The sequence below is a fragment of the Drosophila teissieri genome, chromosome 2L, assembly GCF_016746235.2.
Source record: "Drosophila teissieri strain GT53w chromosome 2L, Prin_Dtei_1.1, whole genome shotgun sequence".
In the NCBI taxonomy this organism is placed as follows: Eukaryota; Metazoa; Arthropoda; class Insecta; order Diptera; family Drosophilidae; genus Drosophila; species Drosophila teissieri.
Window position 1 is genome coordinate 16,342,596 of NC_053029.1, and position 23,223 is coordinate 16,365,818.

Consider the following 23,223-nt stretch of genomic DNA (forward strand, 5'->3'; position numbering starts at 1 on the left):
ACATATGATTTAAAAAAAACCTTTTCTAAAATAGGTATGTATATATTTTATTTATCTATTAATCAGGTATTTTCATGTATCTGTTATCAACCGCCCATTATTTGATCGGTAATTGTGAGATTTGGAAATTATAGATAGGCAAGTAAGAGCACTTTATGTAGTAGCTGAATTAAAAGTTCAATTTAAAATCAAAGAGTAAAACTCTTATACTTTCCCCAATTTTGGTATAAATGCGGTTCCGTGTCTTGGCTAAGTGCGGACTCCATCCACTATGTAAGTATGTAGTGTAAGATGTAGAATGTTGTGTAAAATCTAGTTGCTGCCTATACTAAATAGTTTCCTGAAATTAAAGTTACTTAGGAAGGCTTTTAACAAAAAGGTAAAAAAATTGGTGATGGAATTAATTGCAAAAAAGACAATACAAAATAATTGAACTCCTTTATGTAGCTGAAAGGAATAGCGAGATTTGATTTCGACTTTTTGCTGTAGCTCTTACCATTCCATCCGTCACCAATTACTGATCAAACCCAATCAAAACTACGGACTACCAGCTAATTAACTCCAGACTGACCTCATCCCTTTGCCGCACGGCTCCTTCGAGTTTTATCAACCCTCGCCTTCCTTTTAACTGCAATCACTCAGAGTAAAAATTGTCGTCAAGTTACGTACAAACTCATACAAGACGCGTAAAAAATGGCAAGCGACGGAGGCAGACAGAAAATAAAACCCGAAAATGAATTGCAGCGAAATGTTCAAACACACTCTGCGAAATTGACTTAAATAAATAAATGGCATAAAAACAAAGACAAAACACATGCGCAGCAAGAAAGTGAATCGAGAAGCAGGGGACAGCGGCGCATCATAGAAACAAAGTGCATTCCCAGTAGGAAAATTGGGTGGGAAATTCCGAAAGAAAAGGAGGTGTGGGATGGGGCGTGGCGGGGCCGGGCTTGGTTGTTGTGTTAGCTTGTTGCAACATTTTCATTTCATTTTATTCAGTTTAGTTCAGTCAATGCAATGCAATGCAACGTTCGAATGCAACAATTGCAACGAGTGCAGCAAAGACAACGCTTAGTAGCTCATCCATTTTCATTTGTATTACGCAAAAGGCAAAGGACATGACCAAGTTGCAGAGGAATCTCAATCTCCTCGCGCTTTCCGCTCGCGTGAAATAAAAGCGTTGGCATTACTCAGCAAATACTTGTTTGCTTGTTGCCTTGACAAAAAGTCTATAACCCCCATAACCTCCCATAACCTCCCATAAGCCCCAAAAACCCCCTTCGTTCCACCATTTCATGCTTTCCCCGGGGCTGCTCGTTAGCACAGCTGCCAAGAGAATTTATCTTACTCTCCCACGAATGCAACTCGATTGTATTTTATTTTTTGTATTTACTTTATATTTGCCCTCATTGTTTCTGTGTGGCATATTGGACGTATTGTTAGCCCCACAATGATCGATGCAAATTGATGCGTATTGTTAATGGAATTTCTTCCATGCGCAAAACAGTATGGCGAAAGTATGCAACGCAAATTGGGCGGAAAACAAAGGGAAACCAAGAAAGTATATATTGTCAAGCTCACATTCGGCTTAGTGTGTCATGCAACTCTCTAGCGATTTTGACATTGCCTCGACTTAAAAGACAGAATGTGGGTAAAAACCATTGCATTTAGATTTTCTTGATTTATGTATGCAGCTTTCAAGCATAAAGTTACAGCTTCACTATTTATCCGATTACTTAACCGCCCAAAAATACCGTTCTCACTTCGAATGCTTTAAAGGCAAGTATAGGAAAAAAGGACCTGAGGACGCCGAGGAGGTAAAGGAAAAAATGTCATAAATACGAACGTTTGCAATTTGTTTATATTAAAATTGAGAGTCAAAAAGCATCCTAAGGTGCTGGGTGGCACGGTGTTCTTGTATCCCGTGCCCAGATTCCCATTGCATTTGGCTCTGCCAACTGCTCCATTCCCCCGCTGCTCCTCCCCTTCAGTATCGCCTGCTGTTTTGTGAATTATGCGCCTTCCGTTGCATGCGGCGGCATTTCCCAGCCCGAGCCCAGGCGCAGGGCAGTGCACTGAGAAAAACATGCTGTGCTTTCACTGCAGATAGTTGGAAGTATAAATAGTATCTTCCTTTTTATTGAACGGGTAATTTCAGATACGGATATATTTTAGGGCTCAGATGTTATGGTTTCTGATGAGCAATAAATACCTTTCCTTAGCTAAGTCACTAATATAAGTCATGCCAGCAATGTTACCAAACGGCATTACTCCTTTACAACTCTTGCTTGTTCTCCTGATATTAATTCCTTACTCCTAATCCTCCTCTGCAGTTTGCCGTGTAGCTGTTGCCGCTTCCAAGGCCCAAGTCCAAATAATGGCTTGACGCGCCTGGCTGCATATTTTTGAAGTCAGCGCAGTGGCGGAATGTGTGTGGGAGGAAAGGGGGGCGGGGTGTAGGAGAGCCAGTCCGCCCACAACTAACTGCGCTCGTTTTTGTAATAAAAATGTCATAAATCTTGATTCCTTGAACTCTAAACCGAAAAGCGTGCGATAGCGACACAGGACATCGCTCTGTCCTTCTCGCTCGCTCGCGCTGCAGAAGTGGGTGGTCGAGGTGGGTGGGCAATATAACTGTCTATTTATGCTCGCCTTGCATATGAAGTACATTTTATTTGTTTTTATTTATTTGCACTCGCTCGCAATGCTTTGTCCTTCCCTTTGGCGCTCCGCAGGGCAGGATTCTCTGCTGGGATAATTGATTTATTTGACTAGTTTAAGTGAGAATAAAATCTGGTTAGGCGGGCTTAGAAATGCACACTTAACTCAATTTATGCTATAAAAGCCAAGGGAAATCTAGCAAAACGTTTGCGGTTTTCAGGGAAATCAGAACTTTGGTAACTCCTTCAGATTTCTTCCTTGAAATACTAATCCCCCGGAATAATTAGACTCGAAATGATTTACGTCATCGTGTTTCTTCCAATCTTATCGTTTTTAAACATGGTCAGCTTAAACATTACACTTAAACGGGTTTTTCACATATTGTTGTCATCTTATTCGTCATAGACACTGGCATTGAATTCAAATTACAATTAATAAATTACTTTAAAAATAAACATTATTTTTTGCCATATTTCTCGCTCCTGTAAGTGTCGATTTCAATGTGCGCGTGTGGCAGGATTGTCTTATCACAAATAAACATCACTAAACACATTCTTACATCTAAATTTGATTCGTCGATTGTTGTTACATGGTTAGCTTAACATTTAAAATAATTTAATTAAAAGTACATTTAAGTTTAACATCGCTTTCGTATTTATGTTATCAAAGTTAAAGTATGTGATTTAAAGTATGTCAATTATAAAATATTTGTCATCCTAATTTGTGTTGATTTGTTTTGTTTAAATTAAGAAATTATCACAAATTGTTTTGTTTTAAGTTTTCCTTTAAAATTATTTCCAATTAGTCAAGATTGAATTAAGCCCAATAAAAATATACGATTTTTATGGTTTGTCCAATGGCAATCACCAGTGATCCATGTCACGAATGCGCTCCACGGGGGGATTACTGTAGGCAAAGAAATTAGATATTATATACCAGCTTGTAATTTTTTGCACATATTTACATGTTTTCAAGGTATTAGCCAAGTGAATATATCTATTTATTCCCCCTAATAGTGAAAACGTGATTTTATGTAAAACTGGGAACTTACGGCAACATCCGCGCCAGAGCATGCTTGTGCAGCGGGGAGATTTGCACGGCTGCCGAGGCAATGCTGGATCCTGAATCCTGCGACATGGTGCGCTGCATATGATGCATGGGGTGCTGCACCACAGGGCCGCCCACGAACTGCAGCTGCTGCTGGTGGTGGTGCTGGTGGTGCTGATGGTGCTGCTGCAACGGATGCTGATGCAGTGGATGCGAGTGCTGCTGCGCCGCCAGTTGCTGCGACCTTCGGAAGGGATATCTCCAAGGACTCTTCGGTGCATCCGACTGGAAGCCCTTGTTCTCCACTCCCCCGCTGCTGGACACTCCGGCCGGACTATCGCGTCGCGGTGCCGTGCCCGGTTGCAAGTCCCGTGCCTTGGAGCTGAGGCGACGCAGGATGCGCGAGCCCAGTCCAGGTGGATCCTCCAGGCTGCGGCTGTTGCGCGGCTTGCGATAGCGCACATCGCTGGACTCCTCCAGGATCACATGGCGATCGTATGGCGTGCCGTAGTAAACCTCCAGCACAGTGGAGAAGGTGTGCGGCCAAACCAAGTCAATAATGGAGATCAGAACACCCGCAATAAAGCAGAGAATGCCTAAACAATCAGCGGAATAAATATTAAGAAAGTGTATCTTCAGGGATTACAATTATTTAAACACTCGTTAAACTAAATGAAATTTTTTAAGCACACCCCTTTCCATATTATAAAATCAAATTGATGGCAATTACTCACCTGCCACCAAGACCAGCCAGTAGCACCAGCCGAAATGAAACTCCAGACGTCCGCCTTCGAGGTGAATGGACAAAGGTCTCTTCGGGAGCAGACAATGATAGCCCACCGTGGTGCAGACCAGCAGGGCACCCGTCAAAGCCTTCATATAGGCACCATATCGGGGCACCGCTATCAGCAGCAGGTTCATCAGCAGCCACGAGGCCAGAGAGGCCCAGAGCATTATGCTCGCGAAGTATCCTGCGGCTCGATACTGTCCACCCCACGAGAATCCCTCACGGCCCAGACTAAAGTATTCGGCCACGGTCAGGATGGGAAAGGGGAGTCCCCGCTGGAGGGCGTGGCGGTAGTTGGCACTCATGTCATTGGCTCCCTCCCAGGTGAAGCGCTCGTTGTAGTCGATGTCCGGTGGCGTCCAGTTTCCAATGGGAATCGCTGTTGACAAATGGAAAAAAAAAGAAAACAATTTTTTATACAACATGTAGTCTCAGCTATTATTTTTATTATTTTGAGAAACACAAGAAAAATCAAAAAAAAACATTGGTACACTTTCAGAGAGAAGGGAACGAATATTACATTCGAAGTAAAAACCATTACAGTCCTAAGTCACCAAGGAAATCGTTTACTAATATGCACTTGGACATGACCACTTGACGACCACTCGACAAAAACAAGACAACCATCAACCATTTGACAGTCAGAACCTTTTATTGCAATCGCAAAAGTGACAACACCTTCAAATGGCACTCAATCAAATAACCTTCACAGCAATTACAGGCAGAAAACTGACAGAAAAATAAGCAAAAATCAAATAAACATTTCCTGTTGCAGGCGGAAATGTCTGCTGCAGTTGCGTTCAAGCCCGCGGCACACTGCGTATGCGTAATATGTTGATTTTCATGCCGCTCCTCTCACTCGGCGAGCAATTCATTGTCAATGGCTTAAACGCGCTAACCTTACACAAGCAGCCTCAAGTGAGCGGCTTAAGAGTGCAACGCCAACAGCGAAATCGCATAATCAATGTGCAACAAGTGCACCTTTCCGTCTTTTTTCCTCTGTTTGCATAGTTTATTAGGATTTGTCAAAAATTTTCCGGTTAGCAGCGCACGCGCTTTTGGCCCGTTTTGCATTTTTTTTATTTATTTTGCCCACTCTTGGAAGAGAGTGAGCAAGATAAATGCTTAACAAATACGCAAAATCATTTGCATAATTTATAGACAACTTTGCACACCTCTCGTGCGGCCAAACAACTTAGCCATGTGATTCCGCATTGGTTGATTCCATTATAAAATACAACAACTGCAACCAAATATACACTATACACTATGGTATAGAATTGTGTGACGCATGGGCATATATGTACATACATATGTACGAACCGAGATTTGACTAATGGGCTTTTGTTTGGAATGGTTTGTGAATGGAAGAGAAACTCAAATGTGATTTCCTTTCCAAAATCTATAAAACAATAAAAGGAACGAAATGCTAATTAAAGTGTCTGCCCACCAAAATCGTAGGAATTGGTGACTAAATTCTAAAAGCCTTTTAAACATTTATGCAAAAATCATTAATCTTATATTTTTGCTTTGCTTTGAACAGCCAAAAGGGGTCTTCGTCGGCAAGAAATTAAAAATGATATATGATTGGTATGGCATGGAATTATCAATTGCCAGGGTGTCTGGCACCGACAAACAAATATGCAAAAACAAAAACGTATATATAGTATATAAAATCTTAAGACTAAAGTGGTCTAAGAAGCTGCTCAGCGTTTTTTAATTAGAGGCTAACGAATTAATATGCAAAAACAAGAATATGCAAACAAAGATTATGTTAATTTGTAAAGCTCAATAAAAATGCTTTTACGAATAAAATTACAAATAATTCCATACTTAAGCCCCTTCTTAAATTTTAAAAAGAAAAGATGATAATGACCTCGAAGACTAAAAAAGTAGGGAGTCACATATATATTTTACATACTGTGGCCAATAAATGTTCTCAGTAGTTTAATAATTGGTACGTCTATCGACGTAAGCAACTAAAACCCGATTATTTATACAAACATTCCCACGCTCCATACTATTAAAATAGTTTACCCAACCGAATGACTCACCGGAGAGTTAAGCCGGCAAACGGTCTGAATTTATGCCCAAAGTTGGCTACCTACAGCCGAAGTAAGCTTACAAATTACAAACGCAGCGCCACGAAAAAAAATGTATATAAATTACATAAATCGTCAGAAGTTGTCATATAATATATGCTTTGGGGCTTGGCCTTCGACGCGGGACAAGGTTTTGGCCTGTCCTCCGGCTTCCCCTCTACATCGCGATTAAAACTGCACCGAAAATGGCAACCCCGACCTAAGCCAAGTCCACAAGACAACAAGTCTATGAGTCTACGCACCGTCTACGCACATTGTGGATCGATGGTGGAGTCATTAAACTGACAATCGTTATGATTTCCCAGTTCGCGGTGACCGGACTGACTTGTTTCACCTGGGGTCTGTTGAACGTGGAAATGCTGCGAGTTGGACCGGTTCAATTCATTTTGACCATTTGAAATGGTAATTGCAGAGCTCTTGTGATTTAAACGTTGCTTTATAGTAGCAGAGATAAAGATCTAGCCTAGGGGGAAGTAAGAGTTGCTTTTAAATACTACAACCAATAAAATCCCAGATTGGGCAACGCGGTAATAAAAAATTTGAGATTAGGCATGGGACGTTAAGCAAAAGAATTACGGATATAAACTATTTCACTAAGCTTTATTGTATATGATTTTGGAACAATTTAAAAGTGTCTATTCCGTAGGTGCAAGTTTTCTGTTCATCATACTCGTACTTTATAAGCGAGTATCATCAAACCACTTGGATCGTTAACAACTTACAATGGCCCATTGTTGTTAGCGCCCAGAACGAAAATAAGCTTCCGCAAACTTCAAACTTCGTTAATGGAGCCCAAAGTTGATGTATTGAAAATAAAGCGTTAAAACAACAATAGCAACATTACAACAAACACAAATTACCATATCTACGTATACGAAATTGACGTTTCTCTACGAGATACTTGAGGTGGATGACGATGATGTTGGGTAGCTCGCGCTTAAGTATGGGCATCCGTGGCAGCAACAAAAAATATAAATATGTGTAAGTATTTTTATGCCTTTTCATAATTTTAAGTGATGATTATGCTGATTTTCGTGTTTACTTTGGCACACAGCGTGGACCAGAGAGGAAAAGTGAGGCGTCTTGCTGGGGGTAAAAACAATTTAGCAGCAGTAGCGGCCGCGTTCAGAAAAACCTAAATTAATCATGACTTAACAATAGACAAAGGCACACGACACACAAGACACAGCAGAGAGACAATGAATGAGCTCAACTGTATTTTTTCAAATTGTCTACTCCTCAACCCCATCAACTTCAAGAGCCGCCATGTGTCTGCACGAATATAAATAAATGTTCCATTTCTGTCATGTGCTGTGAACAACGCTGGAGTGATTAGCCCATGTCCATCTTCATTAGGAAATGAGAAGAACTCTCCAAAGGCGAATGAAAATCAAATCACAATTAATCTTGTCTATAAATAGAAAGGATTTGGTATGCAAACATGTATGGGGATGGACCAAAAAGGGTCGGTGACATGTCTTTTTATAATTTGCAGTGTACTTTGTAGGCTCACTATACTCATTAATTCTTTTTGATTTATTTATTAAGCGCTTTTGTAGCTTTTCATCACCCAATACCAATTGTTCTTGATAATACTATAAAGCATAAATAGCCATATCCTATCCAATCAAACGTTTTCAATGAGCTACAGAGAAGCGAGTGCATTGAGAATTAAAACAAAGCTGATACTAACAAAGCCAATCGTAATTGCCTGCAACACCTGGTACCCTTAATTCCCCACTTCAATTGGTTTCTAAGCTTACTGCACACACTCCCACAATAGACATAAATGATTGAGGCATATACATATAACCATAAATACGTAAGCCGTAACCTATTCGAGTCAAATAAATGCCAGACCGCAACGAAGAAAAACTGCAACTCAAATGGCGGTGCACAAAAGTCATAATGATACATAATTAAGTGCACAAAAGTCACCGCAGATTGGGCCAATGCCTACAAAGTATAAAAGAGCACGCCACAAGGCACAAAAAAAGTAATCATTATTATAAAAAGATCATCATCATTGGGTTATTTGATGATTGGGCTGCATAAACCACGGGTACTCAAGCTTTGACACCCGAATTTGACATTTGCCTGACTTTGATTTGGCAATGGAAAATGCTTCAGATCACAATTGAAAAACCGCGTGAAAAGTAACTTTAAGCCATGCTCATAACGAGTGCAACAATTAAGTTGTCAGGCAAAAGACTAAGCCGTACATTCAACTACCACTCACCCATTGACATGCGCAATTATCATATTCAAAATCGAAATTTATACCAGGGAAAAGGCGTATGGCAAGCAAGAAATACTCGTAAAGCAGCAGCTGTCAACTTGGGGCTACATTTGCCCTTTTACCACCAAACACAGCCGCCCACCACCACCAGCTACAATAGGGAATGAAAACACGTGAAACAGTTTTGGCAAACGTCATTGACTTAGCATTTGCTGGGGCGTATGAGTTGGGGGCTGGGGATGGGGCTGTTGCTGGGAAAATGCTACCGAAATAACACTCTCACGAGTCAGGGAAAGGGGCAGACACTCCACAAATCTGTATTAGTCAAAACCAATATGGCAACCGACATAATGCCCACAGCCAACAGTGGAAGGGGCAACAGGGCAAATATATATTAATGCATATACATATGTGTACTTCTCAGAGTATCTGTACACAACTTTTCGTTTACACTGAACACTTTAAAAAATATATCCCTTGAATTCACCCGTGATTTCATAGAAAATAAAATTTTTTTAAATTTAAATGTATAAAATAATAAATATTTTCTTTATCGAATTATGTCAAAATATACGGAAAAGTGTTTATTACTATATGATTAAAGTCATATATGTACATAAGTTTTTGCTGAGACTTTGAGGCTTTTCCGTTTTGGAAGCAGTAATTTGCCAAATTATAAAGAAATATTCCAGAGGTGGAAGTGGAAATTCATGAAACCATATCTTTGGCATCTGAAGAAATTACCAAAGTCCAAACACTTTATAAATCCAATTACCTACGACCAAAGCCAATATTTAGATTTCCATGCCGAAATCACTTGCCCTCAAAGGGCAACATTAAATTTAATCTCCAAATATAGCAAACAAAAAATTATTGCCACCGGGCCAAACAATTTAAACCTGATTTGAATTCGGCGCTTTTGCGCCCGGACTGCTGGCAAGTGGGGGTTAGGATGTGATAGGATTGGATGGCTCGGATTATTCGTGCTCGAGTTGACTTGAAACTGGCATTCCAATTGATTCAGCTGGGGTCTAAGGTAGCCCCGACTCAAACACAAAAGCATTTCACCTTTTCGATGAGCCAAGCAAGTAGTGGGTGAGTGAGTAAAACGAGCAAACAATCAAACAAGCCGGCGAATATATGTTTGGATAGATATGCACATACTACACACACGTACCTACATACATGCGAGTATAGTACGAACATACATACATATGTGTGCACAGAGGCCTCCTCAACGAGCGTTTGCTATTGGAATCGAATATTTCCGCAGGTGTCGAGCTGAGCGCGAGTCGAGTGGCATTTCAATTTGTTGTTGCTGCTGTTGGCCACTATTGTTGCCAAGAATCGTGACATGCAACTTGACTTGGCACTTGGCAGGAGCCAACAAACAAAGCGGCAGCAACACCCGCAGCTGACGTCACCGCCCACGCTGCGTTTGATAGCCAAACAAAAGCGAACGGCACCGAAAACTATCGCAAAAAGATCAACGCCAAAGTTTTGAAATCAATTAGCCAGTAGCTTAAGTCAAGTCGAGCCCTAAGCTCCAACTGCTCCAAAGAACGCACAAAAAGGCAGCGATTCAATAAATTTATATATGTATATATACATCCAGCATTTTTCTGAAATGAAAATTGCTCAATTGTTCACGTTGACGCTCGTTTTTTATCTCCCATCGGAGTTTGCCTCGAAAAATGGGGGCGTGCACGAGCTGCCTCAAAAACTCAAATATCAACAAACAAAACTTAGACGATCGGGGATTATTTTGCTTAACCAATTTAAAACTCAGTTGGACATAAAAAAAATTTAAAAAATTGTCTACAATAGCTATTCAATCAGCGACTCAGAGAAATGCTGGAAAAAGTTATAATTAAAAACTTATTGAACATTAAATAAATAAAGTGATTTGTACGACATTAAAAGAAACCTGATTACTTCAGTTGAATCAAAAAACTTGTTGTACAAAATGTATTAACTTTTATATATTAAAACTGTTTTTAATGTCAATATAAATATCATAAAATCCATCCCCACTTTTGCATTTTAAGTAACGCTTCATTTATTAATTAATTGAAAATTTAGGGAATTCCTATAAACAAAATGAAAATATATTTAACACAAATCTAAAAACCTTTACTGTCGTACGAGAACCTCATCTGTGATGCCAATATAATCAGAGATGACAACCCATTCACCCATGGCACAAGTACCTACTTGTTTGCGGATTGGATTGGATCGGATGGGATCGGATTGTATTGGATGGGTTTGGATTGGATTGGATTGGCAAACTTACCCGTCAGCGTCACATTGACGTGCATGAGGCCAATGTGGGTGCCGATGCGCGCTGGGAGCTTCTCGCGTGAGAAGGCTTTGTATGGCGCGATGATAGTTGCATGTGCCACATGCCACGCGGATCCCAAGCGAGTGACTGTTGGATAAAGACGGGGCACGTTAACGTTTCCCAGGTTGGGCATTGTTGTTGATTTTAATGCAAATCAAATATAATATTGTGCTGATTGAAGGTCACTCTATACTCACTTAGTATGACTAGACCCACAAAAAGGCTCAATGTGACTGTCGAAAACGTTGTGAATTTCTGTGGAGGGGATAATATTTAATACAAATTAAACTTAATCAAGCTACAAGACAAAATGCATTCAGTGTTTGCAAAGCTCTAATAAAACTAACAAATCGATAGAGACCAACGGACAAGAAAAAAGGGCGCGCCTATAGAAAACTGGTTTGCTTTTGACTCTCTCATTAGAGGTTTATATATACATTGCTGTAAGATTTATCTGACTTCTGTTGGAAACGTGCCGGCGATTACGGCGATGCCAAGTAGTTGGCACAATTCAATTAAACAGACCAGCTGGCAACAGCGTGAGAAAATTGCCTCCAGTCTGACTATCAAATGATACGGTAATAAATACTCAATAACTTTGCATTTTCACAATAAAATATATTTATTAATTTGAACTAACGAGCTTTCTTGACTTTTATTAGCCATATTTTACGTCAAACTAAGTTACAATCTACTCTGATATGTACGATAAACAAGAGTGTTGAATTTATTCTTGTCAAGTTAGTCAGATATTAAACGCTATCTTGAAATATGAGCCTTAATGGCTCCTAGCACTCGATACTCACCTGTTTTCTGACACCCGGAAAGATGACTAAAAATGCCACATAAAATGTGGCAAATAGCACTGAGACGGCTACGATTGACACATCTCCGGTGACTGGTGTTCGATTTGAGAAGGAATATAGCGTTGGTCCCCCATCGTCTCGAAACGCGTCGAACCAGCCTTTCATGCTGGTTGCTGTTGCTGATGTCGGGGTTTTGGGATCTATGCGAATAAAAAATGAAGATATTATATAAAAAGTATTGCGGCAAAAAACGCCAAAATTAATTTGACGGATATATGTAGCTGCGTGAGTATTTTGCAAGAGCACTTAATTTAAAAGATTTGCATTGCAAAATCATGCGAGTCTCGGCACAACTGATCTCATCGCATCTTGCAGATACCACGTATCTGCAATTCGTGACTAAGCTTTTAGGTAGCAGATACTTTAACTTCAAGTGGCAGGCCCCTCAATGCAAAATTAGTTTGGTAAACAGACAAAAAAAATATGCAAATATTTTTATTGGGTATAAGTATTTATGAGTACCCGGAAATGTAAAATATTTAAAAGTTAAGTAATCTACACGAGGTACGACATAATGTTCTTTTAAAAACAGAAACAAACCAATTTGACTTGGTCGCTCTACAAAATTGTTTGAAAAGTTAACAAACCAGAAATGAGACCTAGAACCGGATCTAAAGACAAACAAATTACCAATAAAAAGCTACGTCGAAATCTTTAGATGCCATGTGGGATGTGGGGGCTTGAACAATTAAGAAACCAAAACAGCAACTGAAACCGGCGAGAAACCATCATCAGCTTCGACTGCTGATTTCTGCTTCTGAAGCAATGACGTAGGCAAAAGTTATAATTAAGTATCGATAAAATTGAATGGGCTGAACACAATGGCTGCACGGTCGTAGCGATTTATAAATACCCTAGCAAAAGTTAAAAACGTACACTAATGGCGGTCTAGAGAGAAACTCATGTGTCACGAACATATTAGTATATGTTGTCTTGGAATAAATAAATACAAAATTATCAAATAAAGGGAAAATACCCAAGAATGCAATACTAATTTTGCACTTATAGATTATAGATCTGTAACTATTTGTAAGCTGGGTACATTTTTGAACGAGGCATTCCCTACGACTTTAAAGAGCCACGGTATTTCCAAACCCGCTAACACATCTTCATATTTGATAGATAATGATTAGTGTTTCTGAAGTTAATAGTCCCCTCAAAATATCTCTCGATCGAAGGAGTATGGGAATTGCGCATGCGCATCGTGTTACGTGCTTAGGCACGCGGATGTAGGTATCTCATACAGACATTAAGCTGGCCCTCAGTATACTTCAGCTGGGTTTTCCCACTCAGCACGGGTTCTGACTTGTGAAAGTTGAGAGGCTCGAGGGCAAACCAGCACGAGGAATAAGAGAGAGAATTATACACAGATCAATGCCTTGAGGCTATGCAGTTGGCCAGTTCCGCAATGATTCTATTGTTCCTATTTTTAAATTTGTCTGCGAATCATTATTTCTTCATTAGCCGGCGTTTATTGCGGCAACAAATCATCTAACATCATTTTATCATTCAGTCTCATTCATCACGTCTTAAAGTTCACTTACCAAACTTGTCAAGAAGAAACCGGCATACAAAATAATTGTTATTAACTTTTCGTGTTCACTTTGTTATTTATTTTTTGTATAATCCAATTTTGATGCCCAATTTATAGCTTTGACTTAGCCGTTAAGCTGAATCTAAACAATCAAGAAATTTGCATATATGATTAATGAATTAAATAATGTAGCCAGACAAAATTTTAGGCACACACACACACACAATTCGATTATGGTTGTTGAAATATTTTGCCGAATATATTCTTGTTTTCACAGCTGTGAGCATGTATTTAATTATTAGATTTTAAACGGTTTGATTTATTTGATGCAAATTTTTAGAGTTATTCATAAACTTCATGTTTATTAGGATTTTTATTTAAAGCACTTAGTAGATTTATTGCTGAGTTATACACCGACGCTTTTGTTTTTTTGTTTAGATGTATTTTATAGATTCACAAATAAATATTTGTATATTATATTATATTTATATTTATTCTATATTATATTTTAAAAAGTGAAATATTTATGCACATTCACACCACCACCGCCGCCAATATTTCGAATTTATTTAGAAGTTATCCTTTGTTTTACTACTCCTTAATTCTTTAAATTGAAGAAAAATGGTTTTCCTAGCAGTTGCATTTTACTGTTGCTGACTGCACCCCCATTGAGTCAATGGTTCTTTTTTCCATTTTGCACTGCTGCTGCTGGCAGTCAACCGGTTTAACTAGTCAAGTCCGCCGCCACCAGACTTTGCACATAAATTGCATTTTATTTTAAAAACCCGGTAATAAATTGTTTCATTTATAATAAGAATTTTTGCCAAGCTGACAGTCCGCGAAATCATGTTTGAAGGTGCGAACACCAAGCACACACGTATGTATGAAAATCCACTTGCGGGAGTTCTTAACTTTTTTCTTATGGGTTCCATTTTATTGTTGTTGCTGTTGTTGGCGCTGCCTCTGGTTGACCTTCGCATATTTTTCGGACAGGAATTTGTAAGTCGCTACGATTTGCGTCAGTTTATTGGCTCAATTGCCTGCAAAAACAATGAACGTCGGCGTCGGCGATGGACTTGGCACCAAAACGTAAAGCGCGACGCATCGCATGTGGAAATCTTCGAGCACATTACGTTATTATGTTATAAGCGCAAAACAAAAGCGACAGCCAGCAACAATCGGACAATGGGAAAAACAGACATTACAGTTACAAAACGAAACGGAAAATATGCGACGAGTAGCACACAAAAGACGCCGGCGCACAGTGATACAGTAATTAAAATTGCATTACTAATATAATATTAGTACGTTATACTATGCAACACTCAATATATTATTATTCTCAAACGAAATAACACTTTAAACAATAATGAAAACTGACAAAGTGAGAATATATTTGTGTGAGTACAACGACAAATTAATCCTTTAATCTCACAGAACTTAACCCTTCTAAACTTTTTTTATTAGTTGTATTAGACGTCTCATAAATTCAAAGTAATTCCCAAATTTGGAGCAAAACTTGTATTTAAAATGAAATATTACGTATACGACTAGTTAGCTGGTTTATCAAAATATATTAAATATTAAAGATTAGGAACCTTATAAAGCAATAAGTTTATTATCGCAAACCACGGTGCAATAACGCCCCACAAAGCAAGTGACGCATCAGCAGCAGCAGCAGTAGCAGCAGCATCCAAGTACCGTATGCAGCCCACTTGCTGTGCGCACTCTCACTCTCACTTGCTCTCTTTTCCCAGCGCCAACCTCCTCTATCTTGCTCCAATAAGCCCTCTCTCTCGCACTCACCGACACTCCTACTGCAGCTTTTATTTTCAAGTCCAACGAAAGTGAAATTGCTGGCGCACCCCTTTCCGCCCAGTATGCCCCTCTCGCTCACACCTTTGCCGGACGATTGAGGAAATGAAGTAAACATGAAATTGACATAATCAACACGCAGCTGGAAACTCTGCAAATGTCTTTTGACGAGACAGAGACAGCAAGAGAGGCACCAAGAGCTACAACAACAGGTTTCTGTGTCGCCCTGTTGCTTTTGCTTTTGTTGCTGCTGCTGTAATGCAGTCAGAGAAAAGAATTTCATGGAATTGTATGAATCATTTGTTATATGAAAGGTTACGATGTAGTTATATATTATATAAATTAATGCTTTTTATATCAATCAAACTTTGTCCATTCGAACATTTTTCACTAAATATTTAAATAAATGTTAAAAACAATTTTTTCTGTGTAAGCTTTGTTGTTGCTGCTGGCGGCGTGTGTTCAATGAGCGCTGGTGCGTGTAAATATGTAAGAGTTGCCTTCAACCGGCTTTTTCGTGCAACTTTTTTTAGTTTGATTTTAGCTGTAGTTTTTGTTTTCATTTTTGCGCTGGTCAGTTTGGTTTGAATCATCTGGCCATATAGGAAATGAAACGGGAGATGAAGTAATCCCAACGTCTGACATGGAAATTACATAGTCAAAACGCATCACAAAAATCAACCTGATGCACACACGTCATACAAATTCAACGACAACTGAAAGGGCAGGCAGGAAAATGCAGAGAGAAGTGGGGGATATTGAGAGAAATACGACATTTATGTACCCTTTCGCTGACTAGTTAATTTAAGTTCAATATCAAAATAGAATTCACAAATTTTTATAACTATTCATTACTTTAACTAATTCATTACTGACAGTTATATCAATAAAATTGATGACTAAAAGAATGTTTTCATTATTTTTAAATTCAAAGTTAATATTTAAATTAATATTTAAATATGAAGTATCTAGAAAACAACGGTCAACCTTTAATTAATATTAAAGTACTCTCATTAAGGGTATTAAAGCAGTGTGTTGAATAACACCAAAGGGAACATGTGCATTAGAAATTACCAACACGATTTTCCCGCTCCCACCCACACATACACCCATCACACACACACGTGTGGAATGGCGGACTCCCCTTTAGATGTTTGAGAATTCTGTTTTGTTTGCTTTATCAAATTGTATTTTTAGTTCTCGGTTTCTTTTAAGTCTAGGCAATCAGTTTGAAGAATTCTGACATTTTTGTTACCCAACAAAATAAATAATTTATTATCCATTGTTCAGAATTCTATTTTTGCTTTTTACAAGTTTGGGTATGAAAATGAATTATTTATGTTATTATATTTTTAATAATTTGGATTTTGTTATTTTTTAATTTATCTTTCTATGGAGAAACTCCTCTTTGTAAGCCTTCAGCGCAACTTATTTATTTATTATTGTATTGCACTGAATATTTCGCACTTTAGTTGCAAAAAAATAAATTGCAACATTTAATTGCAACCGTGTTGATTAACTTTTTTGTGTTTAGGGCAAAAATTTGCTGGGTTTAATTATATTTTATGTGCCCGCAAATTGTTAAGGTTTTTCGACACTGTTGTTTGTTTTAAGCTTTTTTTATTATTTATGCAGACAACCACGAGGCGCAAAGCATAAATACAAATAACTAGATGAGCTTCAAACTTAATACCGTTATTTGCGTTTTTATAACGCGGCTTTTGCGGTTTCTTTTTGTTTTGGCAAACTTATTTCGGCTTGAATTTTCGATTTTTGATTTTTCTCCACTTTTACGAACACGGTGGTTTTGTGCATGGCATAACACACAGACAAAACAAAAGCAAACAAATAAAAACACAATTCGATTTCGTCTTCGCTGCCTCTCCTTGTTTTTGTTGCAACTGACTTAAAATGCGCATGCGCGGCGGCAACTCACAAATATCTGCGTCCGTTTCGAAAGCTTGCCGTCGATCAACTGAACGCCGAGAGCGGCGAGCGAAAGACAAAACCTTTTGGAGAGCCAAAGCTCCGAAGCGATGGGAGCTTTTGCTCGACCGCTAATTGCAGGCTTAAGTGAGTGTGAATTTATGAAGCATATGTCCGAAAGTAAAGAAATCAAAAACAAATAATAAAATAAAAAATCCAACAAATCCGACTGGGAACTGGCCATATCGCCAGGGCTATTCCTGATCAGGGACCTTGTCCGACTCTAGGCTGCCACACTTTCGAACCGCAAACTGGTTCATCTTGGGCCTGGCCTCACACTAAATTCACAACCGGGCAGCAAATTATAAACTTTAATCAGCCGGTCGAGAATGCAAGGCACCTGTCACGAGGGGAAAAAATATTATGATAATATAAACAGCTGTAATATTAGATCAGAAAATATTAGAGTTGGCATTTTTCACAATGAAAAAAAACTCTGTTAAACGTTCATCATTTGACATTTTAAATAAGTTGTAAAAAGCCACTTAAAATATTGTTGTAGAAATACAATGCTCGGCATTAAAAACAAAACATTTATGTATTGCCTAGTAACTAAAAATGGTCAATTTATGAGTGGCAATTTATATTTAGCAAAAATGCATTGTATGGGCAAAAATAAACTCGTATAAATTTAAAAGATCAGTTAAAATTTTAAATACCACAAAGAACAAATTTTTTTTATTTACCAAATCCCGACCTTACACACAGCATTCTACAATCAAAAAATAAGTCTGCACGCAAAAACAGGTGTTAAGTATTGGATAATAATTAAAATAAATTCCCAGAAACTCCATCTCCTCATCGTTTCAACTTTTTTAGTTATTTGCAGCCGACCAGCTGCTTCTGTTGCTAATTGAATTAGCATAGAGACCCGTCTGGTAATTAATATTTAATTTGCTAATTGAATTTTTACTAGCGACTACCGTGCCACGCACCAACGCCAAGCAAATCACCAAGTTAGCCTCCGTGATCTCTGTTTATGTCCAGTCAATCCATTCAGGGGGCGATCTCATCTCGTGGATCTCGACAGTTGCAAATTTGGCTGGTCAACACTAAAGCCACTTTTCAGCCGCACTGTGCATGATTTTTGCCGTCTTCAGTAGTGTATCTTTTATGGTGTGCAAAATTAGCCATAAAAACAAGCATAAACAAAAAAGTAAATAATGCTGTAAAATCAGTAATTCATTATACGTAAGGCACTAGAAGTTTAGCCGGTGTATTATTTTGTGATTATAAAAGTATTACTCTGTGATTACCAAAAGTTAACGTGTTTAAAGCTGGTTAATAAACTGTTACAGTCGTATAACTGCTTTTACAACGTGCAATTTATAAGGAAAGCACTAAAAAGTACATAAACTACTGAAATATTTATGGTAAAACTGTTATAAAAAAGATTTCTGAAACTGCGGTTAAAAACGATATTTATTAAATCATTTGGCAAACTTATTTGTAGTCTACATTATTTCAATTTAACCCCTATTAACGAATATACTTCCGCTACGCAGTCTAATGATTCATTCCCATTAAAATAAATATCTTGGTGCAAAAAACTCTGTTAACTGTTCTCACAGTAAACTCGGACACATGTTTAGTCACCTCGAGTTCGTCGCCAAAGTCTTTTGTTCTAGCGGCATTTATATGCAAACCTATCACCTTGATGGGCGATAAAAGCCAGAAAACTCTGAAAAACATCATCAGCAGCATCAACAGCATCAACAGCATCCCGGACTTTGCACTGGTCCGGTGCTGACCACAAAGTTGAAATTACCGAAAATTCCCCAGGCAAGGTCAGATCAAAGCGGTCAACGACTGCAGGCCACTCGGGAATGGCCAACATGAAATGCCCTTTTCCGAACAACGAAGATTCTTGTTCGCGCTGATTTGTTGATTGCAAGCAGTTAATAAAAATTATTCAGCAATAAAAGCGATATAAAAAATTAAAATTAATCACCCGACAAGGGAAGATAACTTCTGAGCTACGCATTGAGCAGCTACCGTTTAAGACATCATTACTCACCCAAACCATATTAAATGAACATCAAAAACACACAAAATCCGGATGTGTCGCGAAATCTTCGGAGTTGGACTGCCTAGACCGAGGACGGTCGTTGGTCCCTGAGCAAAGGAATCGCAGACGAAGTAGACCACAAAAACGACGGATACAGTACGTGTCCCATATCAGGAATGCAAACCACGCGGCGGTCACTTTCGGTTGGGCTTGTGTTTTGTTATTGCCGTTTTTGGAACTGCTCGACTGACTCAGTTTCTGCGAACCTCCACTAAAAGCATTCATAACTCAGCTGCCAGCTGTCAGCGGCAGAAAAAAGATACAAAATATCCCGCAGTTCATACCCCGAAAAGGGAAAGGGCAATGTAATGGAAAATATAATGGAAATAAAGCGATTTGCCGTCGAGTGCTGATGCTCTCGGTTACTTTACTTTGCAATCGCCTCAAGTTCAAGGTCGGTTTATTTGCCGTTCAGAGCGATGATAGTGCAGTAAATGCGATGCGATGGGAGATTGTTGTCTGCCGATGGAATGGTAATTGTAGTATAATTATAATGGGTTTAATGGAAGACCCAATGCTTGCGATGGCAAATAAGCAGATTGCTTTTAATTACAATTATTCACTGGATTTGTAGGACCTGTGAATAAGCTATGATAATTAAGGTGTTGCAAACTACATATGCTTACGACTTTCTGATGCTAAAGAGATTCTAGCTGAACAACTTGTTTAATTTAAAATTCTTAATTGGTTTATGTTATTTATAATCGCATTCACGCTCCAAAAGGCCTACCACTGTAAAGCGAACTATGCGTCACTAAAATTGACTTAAAACCAAATAAGGAAGTAATCAACTTGAATGCCAATTACAATTACATACGCACTCAGACATGCGGCGAGTAACAAATGAATCAAGTTGCGCATACGCCGTGTAAGCCGGCCAGTCTCCGAAATTGAATTCAGTTATTCAGTCGATTCAGTCGCCTTGATTTTAGCCCGACAAACTATAAACAAGCGAAATATACGTTACGCACAAATTAAATTCATGAAGTTCAAAATCAGAAATTCCAGCAAAAACAGAGGCTGACGAATTACGCGGCATGCATGCCGCCTTTCTGCCCCCGAATTCCCACATTTTATACATTTCGTTTTTTTTTTTTGTTTTTGGTTCGAACGCTCGCAATGAGGAAGGTCAAGTGCAAGCGCCAAATGTGTTTTATATTGTTTTTCACATTAGTCTCAGCTTTTTGTTTAATTAATTTTTAATACAATTTTGCTCGGTGGCTTGCCTTTTGACGAGCGCGTTGATGATGTGACAGGCGGCACACACACAACTTGGGTGGTTCTGGAGGCTAATTTGGCAGTTGATGGAAAGGGGCACTTAAAAGGTGTTTGGGCGCCACAAGTGCGACCTTGACGAGCTGGCAATGTGAAAGATGTCGGTGTGTTTAATGAGAATTTTAAAATAAATAAGTTCACTGTAACTACAATCTATCCAAACTTCCCTTAAATGATTTTGATTGATAATAACACAAGCACTTATAAATCCAAATAAGGACAATTTAAATTGAAATGTTTATGTAGCAAGCATTATCAGGTAAGAATTAAGTTAAAAATGTAACCTTTTTTATGAAGTAATGCCACATCGTATTCTTAATCGCTTTGATTTTCCCTTACTGATTGACCTCGGCGCGATACCCTTGCAACTAGTTCACAGAACCCCCACAAAATAATTACACACATAGCAACCATTGACCGCCACTCTGGTTGTTATCGAATGGCTGAAATCGAATTTAATTACTTCCACCCACTAACAACTTCCGAGGCACACTTCGTGCGGAAGCCTTGGGTACAATAATAAGCCCAGCCATTGAGCACGCTACCTGTATGGACATACATGCTCACACACTGGGTCTATGGACCTACTGGAGTTTGATTGTCAATCATTGTCAATCAGCCACCGAACAGGGGGCCACCCAGCGAGAAAGCAAACGAATGTGACACTGAGTCTTCGAGAGACCGTTGGAAAACCTTTAGAGTTCAATCAACTGACAGACACAAGAGACTTAATCACCTGTTTTCTGCCAAGTGGGTTGGAGGGCTTATAAGCCGATCCGATACCGATCAGCTATCATATTTTATCGAGCCCGCTGAAAGGCAAAAAGGAAGTGGAAACAAGCCGAGTCACAACAAAGAGCCAAATTGAATCAAATTATACATGTTTAATACCCAAAATCCAGCCCGATCCAAATACGAGACTGAATCTAAATCGCAGCCCGTGGCTCGTGGCTCGTTGCTCATTGCTCGAGGTTAGCCTTGCCCATGGCATACAAAGCTGAGAATTGATTTTGGCTTATTTTTTAGGTCTCTCCTCAGGTTCAAAACTATTAGCGCCCGCATGCAAAAAAAGGTGAGCGAAGTCCAATAGAGCAATCAAAATTGGAACATTGCAATAACGTAAAACAAATAAGCTTCGAGAAATGCATTATGGTATATATATTTTAATTGTACATTATACTCATGTCACTCTTTATGAAACTCTCTGTAATTTTGTAAAATATAAATTTGTTTTCTTTAACAAATGTTTCTAATGAAAGATAAGACCTAGTGGAAATTGCATTCTAGAATTCCTTGTCAAAAATCTGTTTAACACTGATCATTCGAGCCTCTTTAAATTTGTGTTAAATTGTGTACACCTGGTCGGCGGCTGTCATTAGCTGAACAATGTGACTTACAACCATGTTCCACACTGTAGTCGCTGTTGTCAGCAATGTTGTTTCTGCCGTTGTCGTGCGTTGCTTTTTTTGACAGTTAACTCTCTACTGGTTTTGATTTTTTCGTGTACCGAACGGGGGCCACTTGAAATTTGATTATGATCGATTTTGGCAAATAAGAAATACACAACAGCAGCAAAAGCAAAAGCACGGACAATCGTTATTTAATGCGAATTCAGCCTCGGGGCAGAGTTAATGTTTTAATTAGCACAGCTTGGGCAATCTGAGGTCGCTTTGGGGGCACAGCAACAACTTGCAGCATGCCACGCCCATCCGAGCGTATCCAAAGGGGGCTGTGGGTGGGAAATCGGCTATATACGTACCCATAATTTGTATTATAAATATTCGCCACATCCAAAGCGCATTCATTTGCCTGACTCACACAATTTCTCATTGCTATTTGGCTGGTAATTGGCAACTGGCAACTCCGACGGAGTTATGGAAGCCCCCTCCCTCGCAGCCGTTGAGCTACTGTCATTGTCAGACAATCGTCAGTTAGTTCTTGAACTCGGCTTTTGAACTGGCTCTTGGCGCTCAAACTTCGTAGCTAATCGCGAGCTACTCGATTCGCACTGGGGTCTTGACATGAGGAAGCCATTTGGTCACCGCATGGAACTGTAATGACTGCAATTAGTCGCAACCGAAAAGTGTTTGGTCGCGGGAGAGCCAGCACTCCAAATACCTATGGGTAATGGTTCTTAGGAACAACCATAATACATCACGCAATACATTTTTTAAAAGTTGAATGCTTACACGTATGTAAGAAGTCGTTCTGAGAAATGAAACTTATTTCATTTTGGGTTACAGAGAATTGGCTATACAATTATAACTTCAATACTTACAAAATGAGTACTTCAATACTTGAACTTTAATGTAAATTGAAGTACGTCATAATTTATTAATAACTATTCAACATGTTAATTACATCATTAAAGAAGAGAATTTTCCGGGCAGCCTCAAACTTTGGTAACCATTTATAGACAGAAACGTGCATACTCAAAAGATCCTTGAATTGCTCACATTCCGAGAATCTGATAGTCACCTTTGTTCTGTCAATCTGAACATT

At 38.9% G+C, this 23,223-nt stretch overlaps 1 protein-coding gene across 3 annotated transcripts; it reads right to left on the reverse strand.

Annotated features, from left to right (window-relative positions):
• Positions 1-2,959: 2,959 nt before the first annotated feature.
• LOC122617336 (dual oxidase maturation factor 1) lies at positions 2,960-17,363 on the reverse strand. 3 transcript variants are annotated; one of them, XM_043793167.1, is made up of 8 exons: positions 17,329-17,363; positions 13,588-13,719; positions 11,984-12,183; positions 11,375-11,432; positions 11,130-11,264; positions 4,443-4,874; positions 3,713-4,304; positions 2,960-3,567 (listed from the first exon to the last, which is right to left on the reverse strand). In XM_043793167.1, exons 3-8 carry the CDS (start codon positions 12,146-12,148, stop codon positions 3,525-3,527), a joined length of 1,425 nt encoding a protein of 474 aa, XP_043649102.1. In that variant the 5' UTR covers positions 12,149-12,183; positions 13,588-13,719; positions 17,329-17,363; the 3' UTR covers positions 2,960-3,524. The 3 variants fall into 3 exon arrangements, with proteins under 3 accessions (XP_043649102.1, XP_043649109.1, XP_043649118.1); XM_043793174.1 differs by having other exon boundaries at positions 17,086-17,353; XM_043793183.1 differs by lacking the exon at positions 17,329-17,363 and adding an exon at positions 17,299-17,317.
• Between the last annotated feature and the right edge of the window lie 5,860 nt (positions 17,364-23,223).